The 25,581-nt window shown below is 32.0% G+C and overlaps 1 protein-coding gene across 9 annotated transcripts in view; it reads left to right on the top strand.

Moving 5' to 3' along the window:
* The window catches only part of LOC127707614 (chondroitin sulfate N-acetylgalactosaminyltransferase 2-like), a 54,787-nt gene extending 29,811 nt beyond the window's left edge, over positions 1 to 24,976 (top strand). For 6 of the 9 annotated variants that reach the window (XM_052212223.1, XM_052212222.1, XM_052212226.1 and 3 more), the window contains 2 exons: positions 6,008 to 6,081; positions 23,259 to 24,976. In XM_052212223.1, coding sequence (XP_052068183.1) covers positions 23,328 to 24,944 — 1,617 coding nt within the window. In that variant the 5' untranslated portion in view covers positions 6,008 to 6,081; positions 23,259 to 23,327 and the 3' untranslated portion in view covers positions 24,945 to 24,976. Of the gene's footprint in view, positions 1 to 6,007; positions 6,082 to 14,880; positions 14,982 to 21,747; positions 21,954 to 23,258 lie in introns of those variants that run through there. The other 3 variants (XM_052212230.1, XM_052212229.1, XM_052212228.1) reach the window with 3 other exon arrangements.
* The last annotated feature ends 605 nt before the right edge of the window (positions 24,977 to 25,581 follow it).

Raw genomic sequence — 25,581 nt, 5'->3', positions numbered from 1 at the left:
GCGGGATTGCCGATTTGTTGTAAGCGTGACAAGTGAAAGTCAAATAATTGTGCCGTGAAAAGGGGAAATGAAGTCTAGGGGGATACAGGAAATTACAAAAAAATGAGAATTGCTTACGTACATAGTGTAATCTGACAAAACAGTAAGCGGGATCAGTGTAATCTGACAAAACAGTAAGAGGGATCCGGGATCAGAACCCCCCCAATGAGACCCCCTTGAATGGCCACACAAAAAGGGGGAAATGTTAATATCAATACTTTCTTCCTTTGCAATTATATAAGAGACAGCAACACAACAAAATAGATGTCATCTTTGGCTATTGGGTGTTTATCTCTTTCTAAGGTGGATGGGATTGCGCACATCAATTACTAAGATGGTAACATTTATTGCAATAAAAAAGATTAAGATCAATTTGAACAGGGGTTAAGAAAGGGAGAAGGTATAAAAGGGTTTATTAAAAACAGAAGTAGAAAAAAAACAAGAATACCATGCCTAAAAGAAAAAATATGAAAAGACATCCAACAGTTTTACAAAACACAACACAGAAAACTAAAAGAATAAAATGAATTGCATTAAAAAGTGCGCATCAACTTGGTCATCAGTTAAGATAAGGAAAGTAATTTTCCTCAACAAATTTATATCTAATACCCTAGCCCCTTATCAAAGAACTAACACTACAGAGCATTGTTGGATATTTTATCCATTTCACTCAAAGAAAAAAGCAAGTGAATACAATTTTTTTTTCAAAGCAAATTATAAGAGTATCACTTCATTTAAACCACTTTGTCAGTCTAAAGCAACCAAGACCTATCATATAGGTACACTGTGGTTACAAAGAAAAGTGGTTATAAATTTTGACTTTGTGCATGTAATGTGACTCTTCCCATCATGCATGCAATACTTTTTGTTTGTAATTTTAGCAGTCTTTGGGCTAATAGGTGAGGGAAATTGGAACACTGAACTTCACAGTCCATCCCTTGCTCTCCATAAATTAGAAACATAGGGTCATCATTTGTAATTGTATATTTTATAATGAACTATTTGAAATGGAGGTCAGATCTGAATAAATGAACTTAAACTAGGCAGAAAATAGGACTAATGTAAATTTTCTAATTAAAGTTATTGTTGAAATGGAGAATGTATTTAAATTGAGTGTCTTATTATGTCCATGCATACATTAAGCTATAAACTTGACATTTTAAGTGGACTTATTGTCTTTCTAGATTTATGTTTAATTGTTCCTTAATTGTTTAAGTGGTAGTGTACCATTAAGTACTCTGATACTAGTTCATAATTTTTACTTTTGCTTGAAATGAATAAGAAAGGATTTGGTGTATTACTTCATGACACAAAATCCTTCCACAATTTACAGTTTGTCTTGATGAATACCTTGTAGAATTACTGCTCCTGAAAGGTCAGTGCTTCTTTTTTTTAGAAATTTTTGTATGTCTGAAAATTACTTTTTGTTCACAATTTTTTGCATCAAGCCTTCATTTATCATAAACATTTCAATTTTTTGGTTCAAAGGATATAAGGTGAATGTATATGATCCTAAAATTTCTACAGATATTCTCAGAAATAACTAAAAATGAAAGCAACATTACTTTATTGCTGTTCTTCATCTGAACATTTGCTTTACTAGAGGATCTTCCTTTCAGGACCCAACAAACCTTCCAGCATGGTCAAATTGCTTCCTAGTGTCACCACAAAGTTTACAAATACTGCTTACAATATAAAAGTATTTTTTTTCTTGGTCCTCTCACTACCCTGTTTATAAATAGCTTATTTGGCCAAAAGACCCATCTGAGCTTTTTTCATCACTCGGTGTCAATCATCTGTTAACTTTTAGAAAAATATCTTCTACTCTGAAAGTACTGGGCCAACTAGATCTATACTTGATCATAATCATCCTTGGGGTATTTATTTTTATAAATGTGTTTGATGATTCTGCTTGCCAACCAACATGGCTGCCAAGGCTTGAATATAACATAGGCGCAAAATGCAAGTATTGTGTTCATGATCTTGTAAAAGTTTACAGATGAAAAAACTAACTGGGACAGAAATGTTGAGAATATCAAGGTTTGTTTTCCTACTGTCCATTTTAACCAAAATTGTTGGTCCTTCCTAAAAGCCAGGTGAGCAATACAAGGTCTTTGGAGCCTCTAGTTTCATATTACAGTTTACTGGTATATCAATGTAAAATTTGCATCAAAATACTGTGTTTTAAAATTTATATGGATTTCAGTCTATTTATTAATGTGTTTTTTATACAGACTGATATTATACATTTCAAGTGTCTTAAGTGACTTCCCAACACCATACTTATTATGCTCTTAATTATATGTCAGTTTGACAATAAGGTGTCATTGAATCAACAGACTTATCTTGTATCCTGTGTAATGATAGAGATCATATCTCTTTCGTTAGTGTACATGCTTCAAATTAAATGTTTCCATAGGAACCGGATATATCTTAAGGCTTTCACATGACATTGTTTGTCATAGGAGAGCTGAAGCAAAATTGTGACAGCCAATTCTGTGTTGAGGGAATGTTAAGCAATTATCAATCAATCAATCAATACAAAATCCATACAAAGAACATTCATATGAATGAATGGAAATGTGGGTGATAAGTCAATGAGACAGCAACCCAACGAAAAAAATATCAATGTAAAATTTTACATTGACATACAAAAGACATATAGATGGCAACCTACTGTAATCAAAATTAGACAGTAAAAATAACATTAATGGTACCAATTTTTCCGCACCAGATGTGCATTTCGACAATTAATATCTCTTCAGTGATGCTCGAGGCCAAAATATTGAAAATCCAGACAGATGTCCGTACAACATGTCAAGCTCTGAATAGTCAAAAGTATATATATATATCAGTTGTGAATAAATTCAACAGAAACAATTAAACATCTGCCATTAACTCCCAATTCTAAAATAAAGAAAATATAAAGATATGAAATGCAACAACTAATGACCAGGTTCCAGACTTGAGACAGACACATGCAAATGTGTCTACACTTGTTTTTTTTTGGGAGGGGTTTCATTGTTTGGTTGCTCTCTTGCAGAAACCTTCATCTCCTTTTATTCATACTAAATGATATGGAGAACAAACATTTTGACGTAAGTAGCAAAATCTCCCAATCATTACCAATATATATATGAAGCTGGTGTATACATATTGGCTTACATATATAAAATCAATTACTTTAATCTGTTTCTTCCGTTTAAACGATATTTTTTGTCCTAAATCAATTTCGATGATATTTTTTGTCGGCTTATTGAAAACATGTGTAACAATGCTTAGCTGGGAGAATAGATTTAACAATGCAGATATCATTGCATGTTACTTAATCCTATTATTAAAATGCAATAGAGATGATAAATGTGTCTTCCAGATGTAAATAAAGTTTAATGCCAAATTAACAACTGTTTCCTGGTATTTGATGTTTAACACTTACGCATATTTATGTTTTTGATTACTGAGCTTTTTGATGAATAATGAAATCAGTTTGGTTGATATACCCTCTTAACAAACCCAACATGTGGAAGAGAAAAGGAGAGAAAGATTAGACCACCTATTTCTTAAAGTAAAAAATTGGATGGGATTTATATTATCAAATTGAAAATATGAAACATTATGATTATCTGTGTTTGTGCAAGCCTTTCAAAATACAAATGGGTTAAGTACTTTTTTGAAGATGCACCGTCTAGCCCATTAACCTCAGTAACAAAATGATAATCTTGTCTGTATAGTCAAAGAGAGACAACTTTTAAAATTTGGAAAGATTGATATAAAATTTCCATTGCTTTTTGTAATTAAATTTATACAATTACTGTTCAATATTACATGCAAACTAAATTATGGAGAGTATAAGAGAGCTTTGATTCAGTGTAGACATGGTAGACTATTTCTAATTGTTGCCCAAGATCATGAAATGAAGGTCCTTCAATTTTGAAGGCTGTACTACCTGTAAGAACAAGCTGACACAATTGTTGCTTATGATTTTAAGCATGATTAACAGAAGGCATGTAAGCTATTTGTCCAACAGGCCAAAAAGTGGTCAGTTTGGTCAATATTTCTTGTTCTAAAGAATGAGCCAATTGCAACCAAGCTTGACTGAAAGTTCATTGACTAACAAGTGTTCTGCTTTGCCAATCCAAAATTCAAAATTGTAGCTAGCAAAGCTCAGATTTTTACACTTAAAACACTATGCGAAAGATACATCAAGGTTGAAATAATTTTGCATGGCAAAACTGGCTTTCACCTGATGTTGCTGTTCTGATAAATCCATCAAAGCTATCTCTTACTTGAAAGATCAGTTGTTGATTGATGTACCTACAGAAAGCATGTTTAGACATAATAAATCTGTTAATCCTATGAATCAAAGCTTCTGTTATTCTTTTAAAGCATATTTTGAGAAACACTAGTTGAGTATTCTCTATTGATGAGAGTCATATGAAGTGTTTTAGAGGTTGATTGACTGCTTTTAGACGAGGTTTGATGGATGAGACTGCAAAATTAACACATCATTATTCTTAAGGCCCATCAGTTAAAAACAAAGTAAACATAATTAATTATGGGACTGCTGATAAATAGATATACACCACCTATACATTGGTATACTGCAAAATTCAGTCTAGACATTTTGTGAATTGTTTTTCTTAAAGTCATTTATTTCATTACATACCCATAGCCAGGTCATTCGAGGGGTTAGACAGACCCCCCCCTAAAAAAATACTAGCAATGACTATGAAAGTAAAGATTTTGGGATTGAAATTTGACTACTTAAGTCAGAGCTTCCTGAACCCAAATAACCCCTTCAGAGATATCTTTGCTATATAATGCCTTCATTGTTTAATCAAACATGCATTATAAGGCACAAAACTTTTATATAAATGGAGACCAGATAGAACTTTCTACAGGTGCCATCAACACAAGTAAAGAATGTGTATAGAGGTCAATAAATGGTCTGCCCTGATAGACAAGCATCCATGCAATGTGTCAATGTCTAAATAGTTCTGAATGTAGACCAGCTGCAAATGCATTTTGACTGAGACAGTGCATATCTTAATACATCAACATCAAATTCAAAATGGACAACTGATATTGAAATAACAATGAATGACAGATTCTTGTCCTTTGACAGATACATTTACATATGACAGGGTTAAAGCAAATAGTTTTGTGAATAGTCAGTCCACCCCTGTTATAAAATCAGTCAGTGGAGTCTGAAAAAATAAAGAGACAAATGCACAATTGTTGAAGACCGTACAGTGACCTATAGTTGTTAACTTCTACATCATTTTGTCTCTGGTAGAGAGTAGTCTCATTGGCAATCATACCACATCTTCTTATTTTTACAATAAAGTTCAGTATGTTTCAAAAACAGTTATGTATCAGTGCAGAAGTCTTATTTTGTACAAATATTGCAAAAAAAGAACATATAATAATCCACCAAAGCTCAGAAAGAATTCAAAGGTTTTTAAAATGAATGAATTTATGGGTGAAATTAATATTAGCACAAACTTGAGTTTAAATTAATGGAGATGAATGAATTGAATGGTGAAAATCACAGCACAAAACTATATGTTGAAATTATAGCCAGTCCAAAGAGTATGGCTCTTATCTTACTATATGCTCTAAAAGTTTAAAAACTTAGGCGAAAAACGACACAACAGTGAATTTATATGTCTGTCCTATAATCTCCTCAGCATATAATGATTTTTACAGATGTAAATCAACAGATTTCACAGTCTATGTTACCTTTCATCTTCTGATTATAGGGTGCAAAGTGATCTATACCATTCAGAACCTAAATCTGTGATTTTAAAGGGGTTCATAAGCTATAGAAACCCTCTAATCCAGTGCTACTCATGCACGACAGCTGACTGTTGCCAGATATATTATCTTAAAACTCTTCATTATGCCAGAATACATGATACTCAGAGTATAGATCAAACCCGATCAAGTGGTTGTGTTTATATTTCAGGAAGAGGCATATTTACATGGAAAGATGTGAACTTCGTAGAATCTATCACTTATTCATGGACACTTCAAAACATGGTAAGTACTTAGTAGATTTGTCAATGATATTTTTGTTTTCTGAAATAACAGCAAGACAATCTTTGATCTAACATACAAGTATTGTTGATCTTGATTTTTTAATTAAGGCTTTTTTATCTCTAAGTATTGTCTCCATATCTAAGTATTCAGTCTGGGTCACAGAAATATTTTTTTTTAAAGTTTATTCTACAGTAAAAGGTTAATGAATTATCCACTGTCACGGAATAGAAGCTACTTCCTTTATAACATTAGTTCCAAATAGATGAAATATTTTAGAATATTATTTACATTGGAAGAAATTTTACAGTATTTGTTCCTTGAGGAAAAGAGGGTAAAGAAAATTCTTGGAACAGATATTATTGAATTGTTTATTACAAGAGGGTATAGAAAATTCTTGGAACAGATATTATTGAATTGTTTATTACAAGAGGGTATAGAAAATTCTTGGAACAGATATTATTGAATTGTTTATTACAAGAGGGTATAGAAAATTTTTGGAACAGATATTATCGAATTGTTTATTACAAAGTTACCAGAGGAAGTTTTGTTAAGAAAACAAATATATCTTGACACTTTTATCAGCACATCCCGTAAAAGTGATATGAATAATAATATCCATACAATTTTTACTCTATTAGAAATGTATGAGGGTGTGGACAGCTTTTGAGGGAGGTGGGAGGTAGGGGCGGGAGGTGGGACACAAAAAATAGGTGGGAGAGAAAAAAAGATTCTAAAAGTGGGAGGTGGGAGGGAGAAGGGTACCCCCTGTCCACCCCCTCATGTATATGTTTCTCATAAGATTATGAAAAGAAAAGGATGGAATAAAAAATAAATAAATGCTACTATTCTTTGCACTATTTTTTTCTTCTTCATAATTTGGTAGGTATCATAAAACTATTCTTATTTTTAACAATTATAAATCAATAAAGATCAATTATCCCGTAGGTGAAATCTCATCTATATTGTTGAATGACTTCATGGGAAATAACAAGAGGTGCAATTTAAATGCTAGGATTTTATTTTACTTAAGTATGGCTCTATCCCAAACCTTATTATCTTAAGATATTGCATTAGTCCTCCCTTAAATTTTGTTTCACACACATTGAAAACCTTGAATTATTGTTTGTTGATCGAATATCAAGCTTCTGTCAATCATTTGTATTATTTTGATTGGCAAAACATTTGCTTTATATAATCAATTTTACATTTCACACAACCAAAACATATAACACAGATAACATATAAAATTATACCATTTATAAATTCCCAGGATACATCTAAAAATGTTTGCACTTTTATTTTTATTTTTGCTTTCAAGAGTGTTGACATGTTAATTTATACAAATTTTCTTTCCAAATGTAGATGATAAATGATAAACTCCTTAAAACGGCCGCGGTCAATGATTTTGGGGAAAAATTGCACTACACATTAACTTGCAGTATACTGATTTTCAGATCTAGAAAACTTGATTTCAAAGGCTCTTTTTTTATGACTTCTTTTCCAATTCCCTATATATCCTCATTTTCCACTGGCAGTCCAAATTTCCTACTCTTCATCCAGCCTAGACCTGGAAAAACTTGTTTTCAAAGAGTTTTCTTTATGACTTCTTTTTCAACCTCCAATATATCCTCATTTTCTACTGGCATTCCAAATTTCCTGCCCTTCAATCAGGTTTACCTAGATTGCAGAATCTGCCTTTTGTATCAATTATTCATATTAATACGACTGCAAAAAAATTTTAGTGTCGTATATTGCTATCATGTTGTTGTCAGCGTCTTCCGAAGACATTTGGTTTCCGGACAATAACTTAAGTTTAAGTGTATGATTCTCTATGAAATTTAATCAAAAGGTTCAATATCACAAAAGGAAGGTTGGGATTGTATTTGGGGGTGATGGTCCCAACCGATTAGGAATTAGGGGCCAAAAAGGGGCCCAAAACAAGCATTTTTCTAGTTTCAGGACAATAACTTGTGTATAAGTATTTTGATTGCTCTGAAATTGTACCACAAGGTTCAATACCACAAGTTGAAGGTTGGGATTCAATTTGGGGGTAATTGCCCAAACCGTTCAGGAATTAGGGGCCAAAAAGGGTCTAAAATAAGCATTTTTCTAGTTTTCAGACAATAACGTGCGTTTAAGTGTATTGATGTCTCTTAAATTGTACCACATTTTAGAAAAAGACAATTTTCTTCAAATGTTATTTTTTGGGGAAAAAGGGGGGGAGGTTAAACAAAAATTTGGGGGAGGGGACAATTTTTTATCCTCAAGATTTAAGAAATGAAAAAGAAATTTCTTCAAATATTATATTTTTTTGGGGGGGGGGGGGGGGGGGGGGGGGGTCATTTTTTTTTCTTCAAGATTTAAGAAATTGTCAATTTAAATTTTCCAAAGAAAAATTTGGGGTCACAATTGCTAATTCTTTATATATTGTCTGAAAACAGATAAAATTGAGAATGGAAATGGGGAATGTGTCAAAGAGACAACAACCCGACCATAGAGCAGACAACAGCCAAAGGCCACCAATGGGTCTTCAATGCAGCGAGAAACTCCCGCACCCGGAGGCGTCCTTCAGCTGGCCCCTAAACAAATATGTATACTAGTTCAGTGATAATGGACGTCATACTAAACTCCAAATTATACACAAGAAACTAAAATTAAAAATGATACAAGACTAACAAAGGCCAGAGGCTCCTGACTTGGGACAGGCGCAAAAATGCGGCAGGGTTAAACATGTTTTTTGAGATCTTAACCCTCCCCCTATACCTCTAGCCAATGTAGAAAAAACAAACGTACAACAGTATGCACAGTAAAACTCAGTTTAAGAGAAGTCCGAGTCCGATGTCAGAATAGGAAACAAAAGAAAATAAACAAAATGACAATAATACATAAATAACAACAGACTACTAGCAGTTACTGACATGCCAGCTCCAGAACTCAATTAAACTGATTGAAAGATTATGTCTTCATCATATGAATATCAGGCACAATCCCTCCTGTTAGGGGTTTAGTATTATACTGTCATAAAATATATGAGAAGAACACAACCTGTGTCATGCCAACAACTGGTTTTAGAATAAATATGTTTAATTCCGATGCAAAGACCCTATAAGTGAATCAATATTAAAGCCAAAATATGCAATCTTTAATGACCTGACAACAGTATCGTAACTATATCCCTTCTTAATAAGTCTGTTTAAAGGTTTTGTTAGCTTTTGAGGTGAATACTGGCATTTTTGTGCTTTGTAAAGTATATTACCATAAGATTGGATGTGAAATACCCGAACGTATAAGATGTCTGCATGTTGAGTTATATTTACGAATGATGTCCTTATACCGATGATAAAATTTAGTAATTGTTTAATAAGATTTACTAAGTATTGTGCAACAGCACAGTGTACTGCACAAAAGCAAGAAATCTTCAATTAAATATAAATTCAAATCATATAACCAATTTTAAGTTCTTTGACTACATTTATTCTGTGTCAGAAACCTATAATGTGTCAAATATTTAATTACAATCCAAATTCAGACCTGTATCAAGCTTGAATATTGTGTCCATTTTTGCCTCAACTGTTCAGGGTTGGACCTCTGCGGTTGTATCCAGCTGCGCTCGGCGAAGCAGTTTATTAATATTTAGGCCTTTTTAGAAAAAGAAAGTCCTGCTATTGACCTTAAAAATTAAATAAAATTAAAATTGACAACTTTGTCATTTTTGCCTACTTATCCCACCTTATAAATTGATATTGGACCTTTTTTTCTACTATTCAGATAGATGCTATTGTTTTAATCTTCTTATTCATTAAATGACATTGACATTTGACTCATGACCTTGAAATAAGATAACAGTCAATTCCTCCACAAGGCAAGCATTTCACATGATGGTGAAGCTGGGATGCCAACTGGAAAGTCATGTTATGATTTTGACCTTTGACCTCTGGCATTAAAGCTTTCCCCATGGCAAAGTAATGAATAAGAATAATGTGATTTAGATGCCAGTAAGACCTTTATGTTGCCTTCAAATTATTGAAAAGGGACACTTGTATGTTAAGTTCTCCTTGCTACTTTTTCTTGTGAGATAATAAGAGTTAAGTTGGAAAGAAACTAAAGAAAAACACAAAATCGTGTACTTTTAAAATTTAATACTAACTATGTACAATGAATTACCTGAAGGATTATCTTCAGCAAAGACCTACATAATCTTTGAAGTAGATAGTTTATCATTGAAACATTTAAATTTGTAGATTACAATTATGTGTTTTCAATTAATTAATTGCTTTATTTTAGAGTTTAAACCATTTACGTTTCTTGTCAAATTAGCATGGATTTAAGAGAATTACACCTGGTTAAGTTAAAGTGATAAATTCGTTTAAACGATTTTTCATTCATGCAGGTGTTTTTTTCAGATTTTCTTATGTAACATTTTATGTCCTTGAAACTGAATAATCTTGGTAGACCAAAGTGTAATTTTGGGAGACGAAAATCTTAATTTTAACACTCTTTATTTTTTATTTGTACTGAGGTACTAAAAGGATTAATGTTTTTTACATGAATCTTTATTTGATAGTTTCTTCTGTTTCAAAAATGTTAAAACTTAAAACTTGAAACTGTGAACAAGATCTTATAAAAATAATAAATTTCAAGTAAAAAGAGATTGTTATGCAAATTTAGTGACCCACTGACATTGATACCAATTTATTAAGCTCATTTTAGCTACTGTGAAATTGATTATCTTTCTTAAGAACTGCAGTAATGCAAATAATAGTATATGCAATGGTGCTATATCAAGTTTTTTTTTTGGCAACCACCATCTCATCTCAAAGGAAGACTAAAGATGGTTTGAAATTATACACACAACTCTTCCAACCTTTCCACCAGTGATTTTTCGATCACTTTGATTTTTGCATATCTTTAAATAAAATAAGATGATAGTTTTTAGTTGTTGATTTAGGTGACCTTGAACTGAAATAAAGTTCTATGCAAGGGGACCAGTTAACCCTAAAATAATTAAAATTAAATCCATGTAAATGATAAGATTTCAGTTTTTTTAAGTGAATTAAAAGATATATAGATTATGCTTGATAACAACTCTCGAAGGTAATCCAGACTTGTCCTTCATTATTTGTTCCGTCTTTCCGTCCGTCCCATTTTTCTTTTGTTTGAAGCTTGAGCGGGGGCATTTGTGTCCTCAGACATATTATTCTTTTATTTGGTATATTGGATTCCAGAATATTGTACTCATTTGTCACTCGATAGAATGACGAAGGAAAATTGTAATGTTATTGTGATTTACGTAACACCTTGCTATATCTTATAAGAGTTTTTGTCCAATTATAGTAGAATCCCTTTTAATTTAATAAAAAAGAGAAATGTAAAATGTTTTTCAATGAAAATTATAAAAATTCAAATATAAATTTTGATATATTCACCAAAGTACCATAGTTTCATTTGTGAGTGAATGAAAAATGAATGAAAAGTTAAACGTTTTGACTCCGAATAAAGTATTCATTCAAAATTCAAAGTTTTATTTATTCTTAAGAATGTCACTTTGATTAATGATGCTTAGGTTAAGGTAACCTGTTTGTAAATAAAAATTATGAATGAATTTTACTTTTGAGATCTGAAATGGGTGGGTGGTAGGATGATTACTTAATGTTACCACAAACATCCTTTTGAACCAATCGTACGATTAATATCAGCATATCGCCTGATATACCAGGTTACAATTAGTTCTAGGTGGAATCATTGATTAAAATACAGATTAAATAGGTTTGACAAATAAAAAAATTTGTGTTAAAGGGATTTAAGATTTTAGATATTGGAAAATGTATAATCCTGAGACGAAATAAGTTAGACGCCAGGTTTGTTCATAGGTAGGACAACAGTGTTAGGTAGAATAATGACCATTTCAATTGTTATTAAAGGATTATTAGGTACAATTTGTGTCAATAATTCTGTCTTAGTTTAAAATATAGGGACAATAATTTGATTTTCTCAGTCTTTATTTGACAGCAAATTAAACAAAAAAAGTTTCAGTATCTTGTATAATGCCATTTTTTTTTTGTTAATATCATTTTTTTTTTTAGGTTATTAGACAAAAAGAACATGTCTTATCTTATCAGAAAAATCTAACATGCCTTGTGAGATTATAGGTAAAAAAAAAAATTGTTGTACTTTAAAAGTGAAATTTGATCCAAGGAACGAGCTTATTTACTTGTTAGAACCAGACATATTACATAATTATTCTTTGATCTTTATTACCTACAATGCAGACTTAACTGGACTTTAGTTGAAAATACAATATATATGAAGTACTTTATAGTCTATTGTGGAAAGGGGAGATAATCAATAATTTGGGTTAATATTCAGCATTGGATCTAGAAGTGGATTTATTTATTTTCTTTGGTACCAAGTCTGCATACTAGAGTCATACTAGCCTTTAGTAAATGTGTACTTGATTGAACATTTAAAGTTGCTGGAAAAGGGTGAAATGAAGCCTTGTTAAATTAGCCTAAACTACTATCAAAAATGAAATGTGGAATAATTCAAAAGATTATCTTATTTCAATCCATAATGTCCTGACATAATTTGAGATGAAAAAGTATCAAGAACTTTATTAATTACAGCCATGGATAAAAGGATGTCCAAGTTCAATGGCTATTTTCCAGGTTAGATTATTCCACTTGCCAAATGACTCAAGTCTGTAGTAGCAGGTGATCAGCCAATCATCACTAATGAATTAGTTATTTGATGTACATAGGTAAATTGATATCAGATAATCTATGTTTTATCTCAAGAAAAAGCAAAGTAGAAAAATAGTTATTATTTGCATAGGGCAGATAAACTAAATGCCTCTTGATTTGAAAGATATAATTGACGTATGATAAAATATAGAAAATAAGAAGATGTGGTATGATTGCCAGTGAGACAACTCTCCACATTAGAGACAAAATGACATAGAAGTTAACAGCTATTGGTCACCGTACGGCCTTCAACAATGAGCAAAACCCATACCGCATAGTCAGTTACACAAGGCCCCGAAATGACAAATTTAAAACAATTCAAACAAGAAAACTAACGGCCTGATTTATGTACAAAATAATGAACAAAAAAAAATAATTATGAAATACAGCAACAAACAACAACCACTGACTTTCAGGCTCCTGACTGGGGACAGGCCCATACAGAATGTGGCGTGGTTAAACTAGTTTGAAGGCGCCAACTCCCCTGGGACAGTGGTGTAACAGTACAACATAAGAACAAAGTTTTAACTATAAAAATCAGTTGAAAAGGGCTTAACTCATCAGATTGATTCAGGGCAGAAAGACTTCTACTAACAAAAAGTCACAGACCGGATGTGGCAGGTTATTTATACATCCCCACAAAAAAAAAGACACAAGTACAGATCTGAGAGTACTCACATATACTGACAGCTATAGTTCAAAGCCAATAACAATTAATAAAAAATCATGCATCTAAGACTAAAAGTTTATTCTGATGGAGACACTAACACATTGGGTCAGTACTGCTGCTTCTGACTATCTGTTGGGCTCCAGAAGGGAACCCCCTCCCCCTTAGGTCACAGTAATGTTTATAAATTGCCACAGGTCACCAGTTCACTTTTAGGCAAATTTAAAAGCAATGGCAAATTGGCAATCAACATTTCAAATTTTAAAATATTTTTAAACGTCACACTCTGCAGATTGCCAGTTTGCTGCCAAACCCCTCCTAGGTCACAGGGCTGATTAGACCATGTTGGAGCCACATCTGTTCCATGTTGTATTTGATAATATTTTTCTGTAAATTCCCTATTTATATGTTATGTAATTGTACTCGATACTGAGGTTGAAACACATTAATTTTTATGTCTGGAAAATTTTTATTGTCTTGGCTTGGCTGACACATGTATGTCAACGTATTTGTGTTCCCCCAACAGAAGTGAACCTGCAAATCGTGTTATAAACAATAACATCTGTTCTTGTAGGAACTTATTTTCTATACCTTTTATTCCGTGGAAGCAACTTATATTCTATACCCATTATTCTGTATGGAACAAATACATTGTACTGTACTATTACAGAATATTTCTTCCATGTGGAACATATATTATGAAGGAGCTTCTACTTCATCATGACACATATAGATCCTACATTTTGTTGGTGGTGGCATTGTCAGTATTAAGGTTCAGTCTGGGGTTTAAAGTTTTTTAGACATCAATTACTTTTTCAAACCGCCATGAAATTTTTATGAATAGAAATGTTTTTGTGATCAAGTTATAGAATCTGGATCCCGTTTTTGAAATATTTTTTTAAAAAATCTGTAATTTTCTTGATAATTGACTTTTTTTTGCAGTTAACATACAGGGTTAGTCTGGGGTTAGAATTTGTTTAGACATCGTTGTCAAACCTTCAGTGAAACTTTAAACTAGGTGAAATTTGGACAGAAGCTTCTACATGATCAAGATAATTTCAAAATATTATTTGAGGAAAGATTATTCAATGTGTAGAAAGAAAAAAAGTCGCATGCAATTGATATCAAAATATCATCTAAAAAATATTGGTCAAAAAGGTAAAGTGACATAGAACATTTTGGAAGTGGTATAAATGGGTTACTTGGGTACTGCACCCTGTTAGATCTGTCATTGCATGTTCTCTGTGCTAAGTATTTTAAGTATATAGTTATTTATAATTTTCATATTAAACTTGACAGTGTTTGTTCTATTTATAAGTAGAAAAGTTTATATTCTTTCTATAGAACTTGATGTTTTATCTAGGATAAGAATCAATGTTGTGTTTCTTCTTAGTGTTTCTACACGAAGATAGTCATTGGAATGTGCTTGTTTTTAAGAGCTAGAGCATGTTTTTGTAACTCAAGTGATTTTACGTGTGGAATATCTAATGATTGTAAGTAATTTATGATGTTTCGTTATTTGTTCCACTTGATCAGCTACCATCCTATATCAGCATTTTCTATATCCTCTTGAAAATGGGGGAGGGGGAGATTTTTTAGGTTGTAAATATAACCTGAAAAAACTAAGGTCAAATGCTACAACAAACTAGGTAAAATAGGTTTTTGGGTATACTCCTTACAGAAAATTGTCCCCAGAAGGAGATCTCCAACTTTGGAGGTTTGAAAAGTTTACCAACTGAATGTGCAGTTTAGCCATATTAATGGTTCATTTTAAAATCTCTACCATTTTTTAGTACGGCTGCTTAATTCTTTTGTTCTCTTATCATACATTCAGTTTTTGTCTGAAATATCACTTACATGTTTTATATAATGTATAAAACATCTTAAGAGGTTGCATTATATGTAAACAATGTTCTACGAAAGTTAACAAGTGCTGTATAGAAATAATTTAGACATCTTGTAAACAAACTTATAATGTGAGATCAGCTTTGCAGAGAATATTTCATTTTTTTATCTGAAACACTGCTGAACATGGTATGGATATTGTGAAATGAAGTTAAAAAAAAATAACAAATGGTCCACATTTTATATCCCAATTTTATAAATTTGTAAACAGAACATTGAGACATGAGAACAATTTTTTTTTCTTTTTTTCTAAGAGTTGCATGATGATTAAAATGATAGATCAAAATAGTTTAGTAAGGATGTCAACTTCTTTTAAACAATAACACTTAACTGAATTTGTCAATCATTATATATACTATTTTGTACATTGCACATGGTTTAGTCCCCCTCCCCAACAAAAAATAAAATCAATAAATGTTTCTTTAATTTTTTGCAAAATTTGAAGCAGAGGAGTGTGAATGTCATCAACAAATTTAAAGGAAAAAAAACCTGATTTATTTCTAATTTATTTGTCAGTTTTATGTTTAAAAGAGATTGCAAGGCATACCATTATAAAGTGTTTTGAACTAAACAATGTACAGATGAGTGGGAGTTTGAATGGTACTTGATTAAACCCTTGATTACTGAAAATTTAAATAAAATGAAATCAGCAAAAAAGTTAGTGTAGGAAGATAGGTTACTGGTGATAGCCTAAACCTTTTGATGTCTTGGTCTGTTTCCTTTTAAAACAAATTAATCAAAAAGACATATACCAGTAGGTAAAACTACATGTATTAGTTTACTGTTTCCATTGACCTTGTAAACTGATTCCATTGACCTTGTAAACTGATTCCATTGACCTTGTAAACTGATCCCATTTGTCTTGTAAACTGATTCCATTGACCTTGTAAACTGATAACATTGACCTTGTAAACTGATTACATTGACCTTGTAAACTGATTCATTGGTCTTGTAAACTGATAACATTGACCTTGTAAACTGATTACATTGGTCTTGTAAACTGATTCCATTGGTCTTGTAAACTGATTCCATTGACCTTGCAAAATGATTACATTGACCTTGTAAACTGATTCCATTGACCTTGTAAACTGATTCCATTGGTCTTGTAAACTGATTCCATTGGTCTTGTAAACTGATTCCATTGACCTTGTAAACTGATTACATTGCCCTTGTAAACTGATAACATTGACCTTGTAAACTGATTCCATTGGTCTTGTAAACTGATAACATTTACCTTGTAAACTGATTCCATTGGTCTTGTAAACTGATTCCATTGGTCTTGTAAACTGATTCCATTGGTTTTGTAAACTGATAACATTGACCTTGTAAACTGATTACATTGACCTTGTAAACTGATTACATTGAACTTGTAAACTGATTACATTGACCTTGTAAACTGATTCCATTGACCTTGTAAACTGATTCCATTGACCTTGTAAACTGATTCCATTGACCTTGTAAACTGATTCCATTGGTCTTGTAAACTGATTCCATTGACCATGTAAACTGATTACATTGACCTTGTAAACTGATTCCATTGGTCTTGTAAACTGATAACATTGACCTTGTAAACTGATTACATTGGTCTTGTAAACTGATTCCATTGGTTTTGTAAACTGATAACATTGACCTTGTAAACTGATTCCATTGGTCTTGTAAACTGATTACATTGACCTTGTAAACTGATTCCATTGGTCTTGTAAACTGATTACATTGACCTTGTAAACTGATTACATTGGTTTTGTAAACTGATTCCATTGGTTTTGTAAACTGATAACATTGACCTTGTAAACTGATTACATTGACCATGTAAACTGATTACATTGACCTTGTAAACTGATTCCATTGGTTTTGTAAACTGATTACATTGGTCTTGTAAACTGATTCCATTGGTCTTGTAAACTTATTCCATTGGTCTTGTAAACTGATTCCATTGACCTTGTAAACTGATTACATTGCCCTTGTAAACTGATAACATTGACCTTGTAAACTGATTACATTGACCTTGTAAACTGATTCATTGGTCTTGTAAACTGATTCCATTGGTTTTGTAAACTGATAACATTGACCTTGTAAACTGATTCCATTGGTCTTGTAAACTGATTACATTGACCTTGTAAACTGATTCCATTGGTCTTGTAAACTGATTACATTGACCTTGTAAACTGATTACATTGGTTTTGTAAACTGATTCCATTGGTTTTGTAAACTGATAACATTGACCTTGTAAACTGATTCCATTGGTCTTGTAAACTGATTACATTGACCTTGTAAACTGATTCCATTGGTCTTGTAAACTGATTACATTGACCTTGTAAACTGATTACATTGGTTTTGTAAACTGATTCCATTGGTTTTGTAAACTGATAACATTGACCTTGTAAACTGATTACATTGACCATGTAAACTGATTACATTGACCTTGTAAACTGATTCCATTGGTTTTGTAAACTGATTACATTGACCTTGTAAACTGATTCCATTGGTCTTGTAAACTGATTCCATTGACCTTGTAAACTGATTCCGTTGGTCTTGTAAACTGATTCCATTGACCATGTAAACTGATTACATTGACCTTGTAAACTGATTCCATTGGTCTTGTAAACTGATAACATTGACCTTGTAAACTGATTACATTGGTCTTGTAAACTGATTCCATTGGTTTTGTAAACTGATAACATTGACCTTGTAAACTGATTCCATTGGTCTTGTAAACTGATTACATTGACCTTGTAAACTGATTCCATTGGTCTTGTAAACTGATTACATTGACCTTGTAAACTGATTACATTGGTTTTGTAAACTGATTCCATTGGTTTTGTAAACTGATAACATTGACCTTGTAAACTGATTACATTGACCATGTAAACTGATTACATTGACCTTGTAAACTGATTCCATTGGTTTTGTAAACTGATTACATTGACCTTGTAAACTGATTCCATTGGTCTTGTAAACTTATTCCATTTGTCTTGTAAACTGATTCCATTGACCTTGTAAACTGATTACATTGCCCTTGTAAACTGATAACATTGACCTTGTAAACTGATTCCATTGGTCTTGTAAACTGATAACATTTACCTTGTAAACTGATTCCATTGGTCTTGTAAACTGATTCCATTGGTCTTGTAAACTGATTCCATTGGTTTTGTAAACTGATAACATTGACCTTGTAAACTGATTCGATTGGTCTTGTAAACTGATTCCATTAGTCTTGTAAACTGATTCCATTGGTCTTGTAAACTGATTCCATTGGTCTTGTAAACTGATTCCATTGGTCTTGTAAACTGATAACATTGACCTTGTAAACTGATTACATTGGGCTTGTAAACTGATTCCATTGGTTTTGTAAACTGATTCCATTGGTCTTGTAAAATGATTACATTGACCTTGTAAACTGATTCCATTGGTCTTGTAAACTGATTACATTGGCCTTGTAAACTGATTCCATTGGTCTTGTAAACTGATTCCATTGGTCTTGTAAACTGATTCCATTGACCTTGTAAACTGATTCCATTGGTCTTGTAAACTGATTCCATTGGTCTTGTAAACTGATTCCATTGACCTTGTAAACTGATTCCATTGGTCTTGTAAACTGATTCCATTGACCTTGTAAACTGATTCCATTGGTCTTGTAAACTGATCCCAATGGTCTTGTAAACTGATTACATTGACCTTGTAAACTGATTCCATTGGTCTTGTAAACTGATTCCATTGGTCTTGTAAACTGATTACATTGACCTTGTAAACTGATTCCATTGGTCTTGTAAACTGATTCCATTGGTTTTGTAAACTGATTCCATTGGTCTTGTAAACTGATTACATTGACCATGTAAACTGATTACATTGACCATGTAAACTGATAACATTGACCTTGTAATTCTATTGGTCAGGTAAACTGATTCCATTGGTTTTATGAACTGATTCTATTGGTTTTGGTAAACTGATTCATTTGGTTTTGTAAACTGATTCATTTGGTTATGTAAATTGATTCATTTGGTTTTGTAAACAAATTCATTTTGGTTTTGTAAACTGATTCATTTGGTTTTGTAAACTGATTACTTTGGCCTTGTAAACTGATTCCATTGGTCTTGTAAACATATTCCGTTGGTCTTGTAAACTGATTCCATTGACCTTGTAAACTGATTCCATTGGTCTTGTAAACTGATTCCATTGGTCTTGTAAACTGATTCCATTGACCTTGTAAACTGATTCCATTGGTCTTGTAAACTGATTCCATTGACCTTGTAAACTGATTCCATTGGTCTTGTAAACTGATTCCATTGGTCTTGTAAACTGATTACATTGACCTTGTAAACTGATTCCATTGGTCTTGTAAACTGATTCCATTGGTCTTGTAAACTGATTACATTGACCTTGTAAACTGATTCCATTGGTCTTGTAAACTGATTCCATTGGTTTTGTAAACTGATTCCATTGGTCTTGTAAACTGATAACATTGACCTTGTAAACTGATTACATTGACCATGTAAACTGATTACATTGACCATGTAAACTGATAACATTGACCTTGTAATTCTATTGGTCAGGTAAACTGATTCCATTGGTTTTATGAACTGATTCTATTGGTTTTGGTAAACTGATTCATTTGGTTTTGTAAACTGATTCATTTGGTTATGTAAATTGATTCATTTGGTTTTGTAAACAAATTCATTTTGGTTTTGTAAACTGATTCATTTGGTTTTGTAAACTGATTCCATTGGGCTTCGTTAACTGATTCCATTGGTTTTGTAAACTAATTCCTTTTGGTTTTGTTAACTGACTCCATTGGTTTTATTAACTGATTCATTTAGTTGTATAAACTGATTCATTTGGTTTTGTAAACTGATTCATTTGGTTTTGTTAAGGTATTTGATTGGTTTTGGTAAACTGACTCATTTCAGTTTTGAAAAATGATTCTATTGGTTGTTAAGACTGATTCATTTGGGTTTTTTTTAGATATTCTATTGGTTTTGTAAACTAATTCATTTGGTTTTGTTAACTGATTCATTTGTTTTTTAAACTTATTCTAATGGTTTTGTACATTGATTTCATTGACCTTGTAAACTGATTCCATTGACCTTGTAAACTATCAATTAAAATCCAAATCTTCAGTTGTAGTTGATTTATTTAACATTGAGAAAGTGTTCACAACTTGAGTAATCCATGAGTAGGATTAAGAATCTAGGAGATATATTGAGCTGGATATATAAGCATACAGGGTTTTCAATAAATTTTTAATAAATTAGTGGCTGAAATATTTAAATGTTCTATTGTTTTAGTTGCTAGTTTTGAGTATTTTTGTTTAACAGAAAATTTGAGAATACAATTTTCAGTTTTTCAGTTTTAAGTACCCCAAAACAGGTTATATTGATAAAAGGCAATAATGTACCTATGTGAGCAGTTACACTTAAGTTCTTAGTAATTATCAAGTACTGTTCATCAAATCTCAATTGATATCGATGGGAGGATCCCAAATGAGAAAAAAATCAAGAACTTAATTTTCAGTATGCACTTGATGTGTATGTTGCCATTAGATTAATTTGCTGATATGAAATGTTGAATTAGCTGTATTATATTAGTTCAATAAGTTTTATCAAGTCTCATCTGGTACAATCCAAACAACTTTACTGTCAACACCCTGTTTGAAAGTACCATTTAGTTTTATGTGGTTTTATAGACAACAAATCTAGAAAGGGGCATATCATCAAAGATACCAGGCTTATGATTATGTACGCCAGACACGTGTTTTATCTTTAAAAGACTTATCATTGATGCTCAAATCATAAAAGTAACAAGGTCAAATAAAAGCATTGAGATCCCAAAATCCCAAAAGGTTTTGCCAAATAGGCTGAGCTAAGGTAATCTCTTCCTGGGGTCGAAAGTCTTTTAGTGTTCCTTTTTACCGGTAGATACATTATACAGAAATAAATTCTTTTTTTTTAACTTGAAGAAATTTTTGATGTCCTGGGCAATATTTTCAGACAAGAATTTCGGGGTGCAGATTATACTAAGTTCAACAGGTTTCCTCGGATATATTATCAGATGCCAAATGTTTCATCGCCGATTAACAAATCTCTGTCAGTATAAAAATAATAAAGTTTTGAAGATTTAGAGAAAAAAAAACTCATCAAAGAATATAACAGGCTTATAAGAGATAGAGCAGGTTTTCTCTTCCTGTATAAACATCCTGATGATGTAAGATAAACAACCACAGCTTTTGAAGACATGGAAAGCTTTGTTGTTAAGTCGAAAACACCAAGTCAAGTCTTATGTGTATTATGTCATAGATTTAGATCATTGCACAACTTTAAAGTGCAGTGTGTAGCTTTGTTTTTAAAAGTAATCATGACTTTATCATCTATCTATAAAACACAGTCGGTGAAAAGCCGAATTTGTTTTGAATGGCAAATTGATTTGCTAATATTGCAAATCTCTTGAGATTGTAATTGAAACATATGCTGAACCAACCCGAAATGTGTTATTAAAAAACAGTACACTCAAATTAACTATATATTTTATGACTCACTTGTGGAATTATATCTAAAGATTTTAAATGGGTAAGGATTGTTATATTTACTATTAAGATGAACATTACCTTAATTTTAATGCATTAGAAATGTATGTTGTATTACTTTGATTTTTTAATGCGTAGTTTTATTTCTTTTTTCTTATTTCTGTTCATGTTGTTTTATTTATTTACATTTATTTGGGAAAAGTAATGTTTTCACTTTTGAAATTAAATTGTGTTTACCTTACTGGAGTTTCATTGCAGTAGACTTACCTTCTTTTCTTTCATAAGGAGGGCGGGGGTAGGTGACATGGTGGTGCTCATTTCCCAAATTCTGCTTTTTTGTAAACGAAAGTCGAAGTCGAAGGGGACTTAATAGGTTTGCACTCTGTCTGTCTGTCCATCCGTCAGTCCGGCAAATCAGCTTTCCACACTTTTTTTCTTCGTGCTTGAAGATATTGATTTGATATTTGGTATATTGTCTGATGATTTTGTGCAAAGTTATGGTCCTTGGACTTAGAAAATTCACTCAAATAATCAGTTTTCCGCACTTTTTTTTGTCATGCTTGAGGATATTGATTTTATAATTGGTATATAGTTTTATCATGACAAGTTATAGATCAAGTTCGAATTTTGTTATGGTCTGATGATTTTGTGCAGAGTTTGGTCCTTGGACTTAGAAAATTCACTCAAATAATCAGTTTTCCACACTTTTTTTCGTCATTCTTGAAGATATTGATTTTTTAATTGGTATATAGTTTTATCATGACAAGTTATAGATCAAGTTCGAATTTTGTTCCGGTCTGATGATTTTGTGCAGAGTTATGGTCCTTGGATTTTGATAATTTACTTAAATAATTAGTTTTCCACACTTTTTTTCGTCATGCTTGAAGATATTGACTTGATATTTCTTATATAGTTTACACCATGACAAATTATAGATTAAGTAAGCGTATTGTACCAGTAAAATGAATTTTTAACCGGTAGGGAACTATGTATTGCCATGCAATACTCTCAGAATGCTTGTTGTTTTTTGTAATGTCTGCATATCTGAAGCTGATTTTTTAAACTTGAGCATAACTGTAATACTGTATAATGATGATTTTCAACTTATTATGACAATACTATCTTCAAGAAGCTGGAAATGTTGTTGTTATATGTTAGTCCTTTGATGGTAAAACCCTTGTCTTAAATTTTCATATGTCAGGTTGACCTTTTGTGTGACTCAATTCAAAAATAAAGGCAAAACAAGTTATTTTGAGTGCTAAGAATTGCTTTGTACATGTCAATATATGCATGAAAACATTTGTTGAAGGATGTTTAAATTATTCATCTATTTTTCCTTTTATTTCAGGCTTTTTGATGGTATATACAAGATGATAGGGAAGATAATAGGACAAGTTAAACACCTACAGCTTGTGAGATGAAGTTAATGCCAAGATTTCTTCTTTTGTTGTTTTTGCTATCAGCACTGACCATGTTATTTGTTGCAAAGTGTGGCTTACATATTGACCTAGAATCTAGTCAAACAGGTTTGCCAATACCTGACCATGATCATATTAAATCTAGGGAATTATTTAGTGATGTTATAGAAGAAACTGAAAAAAAGTACCAAAATAAAATCGATGAACTTCAAGAAAAAATAACCGCATTGGAAAAATCTATCAGGGACCAAACTATGAAAATGCAAAATGTCTCAAGTCCGAAACCTAGTCCGTCCGAAATAATAATTGAAGGTGTTAGCGATGTGACCTTTAACCAGGTTAATGTATCAGGTGAAATGCAACAGTATTTTGAAGAAAAATTAAAAGCAGCTGAGATTTTACATGGCGTTGAAATGAAATCAGAATATGAAATAACAGCATTTAATAGATTTACTATAAACCGTATTTATCTTGTTGACCCTGGATTAGGGAAAAGGGTCGTTGAAAAACCCATAGGTCTAAAACGGAGGGATTTACATGAAGTCTTAACGTTTGCTATTAATATTTTGAACAAACAGAGACCAATGGAGTCTAGACAATTTAGTTTTAGTGATTTTGTCGAGGGTATTTATAGGACACATTCGACCTCAGGGACTCATTATGAATTATTTTTCCGAAATTTAGACTTTTTGACCGATAAAAGTAGATATACGAAAGTTGTTATAATGAGACCATTTGGACCACTGTTTTCTGTTTCCACAACTCAAGTTAATACTGGACAGGAATGGATAAATTTAATTTTGCCGCTTAAAAATCGCCTAGATTCTTTTCTGCAATTCATGACAAGGTTTGAAGAAACAGTTATTGCAAAAGATAAAAGAGTTTTCTTAACTGTTGTATATTTTGGGAATGATGGTTTAATGGGAGCTAAAAATATTATGTCTGCAACAGCAAAAAACACAGGATATAAACATTTGCGACTGGTAAATTTAAATGAAGATTTCTCCCGAGGCCGTGGATTGCAAGTTGGAGTTCAGAATTGGAAGAATGGGGATGTAATATTATTCCTTTGTGATGTTGACATTGTTTTCTCACTTGAATTTTTAGAACGGTGCCGTCTCAACACAGAAAGAACAAAAAAAGTTTATTACCCCATTGTGTTCAGTCTGTATAATCCTAAAGTAGTTTACACATTGCAAGGATATCCTATTCCTCAAGAAAAAGACCAACTCGTTATTTCAAAACAAAGTGGATTTTGGAGAGACTTTGGCTATGGAATGACTTGCCAGTATAGATCTGATTTTCTCATGACCAAAGGATTTGATGAAACTTTTAATGGATGGGGTGGTGAAGATGTTGCCTTGTATAAAAAATATGTCCGTAGCCACTATATGGTAATGCGAGCCACTGATCCAGGCATTTTCCACTTGTGGCATGAAAAGTATTGTGACCCAAAACTACCTACGGAACATTATGAGGGGTGTATTAGATCAAAAGCATTATCTGAAGCATCTCATTCACAGCTTGGATTTTTAGTATTTAAAGATGAAATGAAAAATCGTCAAATCCAAACTAATTTTTCACTCAGGAATAATAATACAATAGTAAGAAGATGACCAATAAAATAAAGTGGGTTTTTTTCAAAAAATGTTTAATTCTTTAATGTTTACCTAGTTTAACTTTTAGACTATTAAGACCGGTTGAGATAAGTTACCAAAAAAAAAAAAAAAAAATTCATATAGCTAAGCTTTGATGTCATACAACAATGGAAGTTGTCTTGATGTTGTCGTTGACGTTGCATCATAATGAATTGAGAATGCAAAGAAAAAGATCCTTGTTTTTCGACTTATTTCCATTGACAAATCAATGTAAAAAAAAACAAAATAACTAATCAAAGAATTCAGATATAGAAAATATTCAACAAGTGACCAAACAACACATTTATTCATGAATGCTGCGCATATTGCATGTTTTTAATGTCAGTTTTGATAGGTCACAAGTTGAATATTTTTTAATGTCTGAATTCTTTGATTAGTTATTTTGTTTTTTTACATTGATTTTTCAATGGAAATAAGTCGAAAAACAAGGATCTTTTTCTTTGCATTCTCAATTCATTATAATGCAACGTCAACGACAACATCAAGACAACTTCCATTGTTGTATGGCATCAAAGAATTGTAGGCATCAGAATTATTTCACATGTGAAATTTATGTTTCTATTTTACTTAGAAATCATGGAATTTCATTTCACCC

This window comes from Mytilus californianus, unplaced genomic scaffold, assembly GCF_021869535.1.
Source record: "Mytilus californianus isolate M0D057914Y unplaced genomic scaffold, xbMytCali1.0.p SCAF_7, whole genome shotgun sequence".
Lineage (NCBI taxonomy): Eukaryota > Metazoa > Mollusca > Bivalvia > Mytilida > Mytilidae > Mytilus > Mytilus californianus.
The sequence above is the reverse complement of the archived record's forward strand: the minus strand, read 5'-3'. Positions and strand labels throughout refer to the sequence as shown.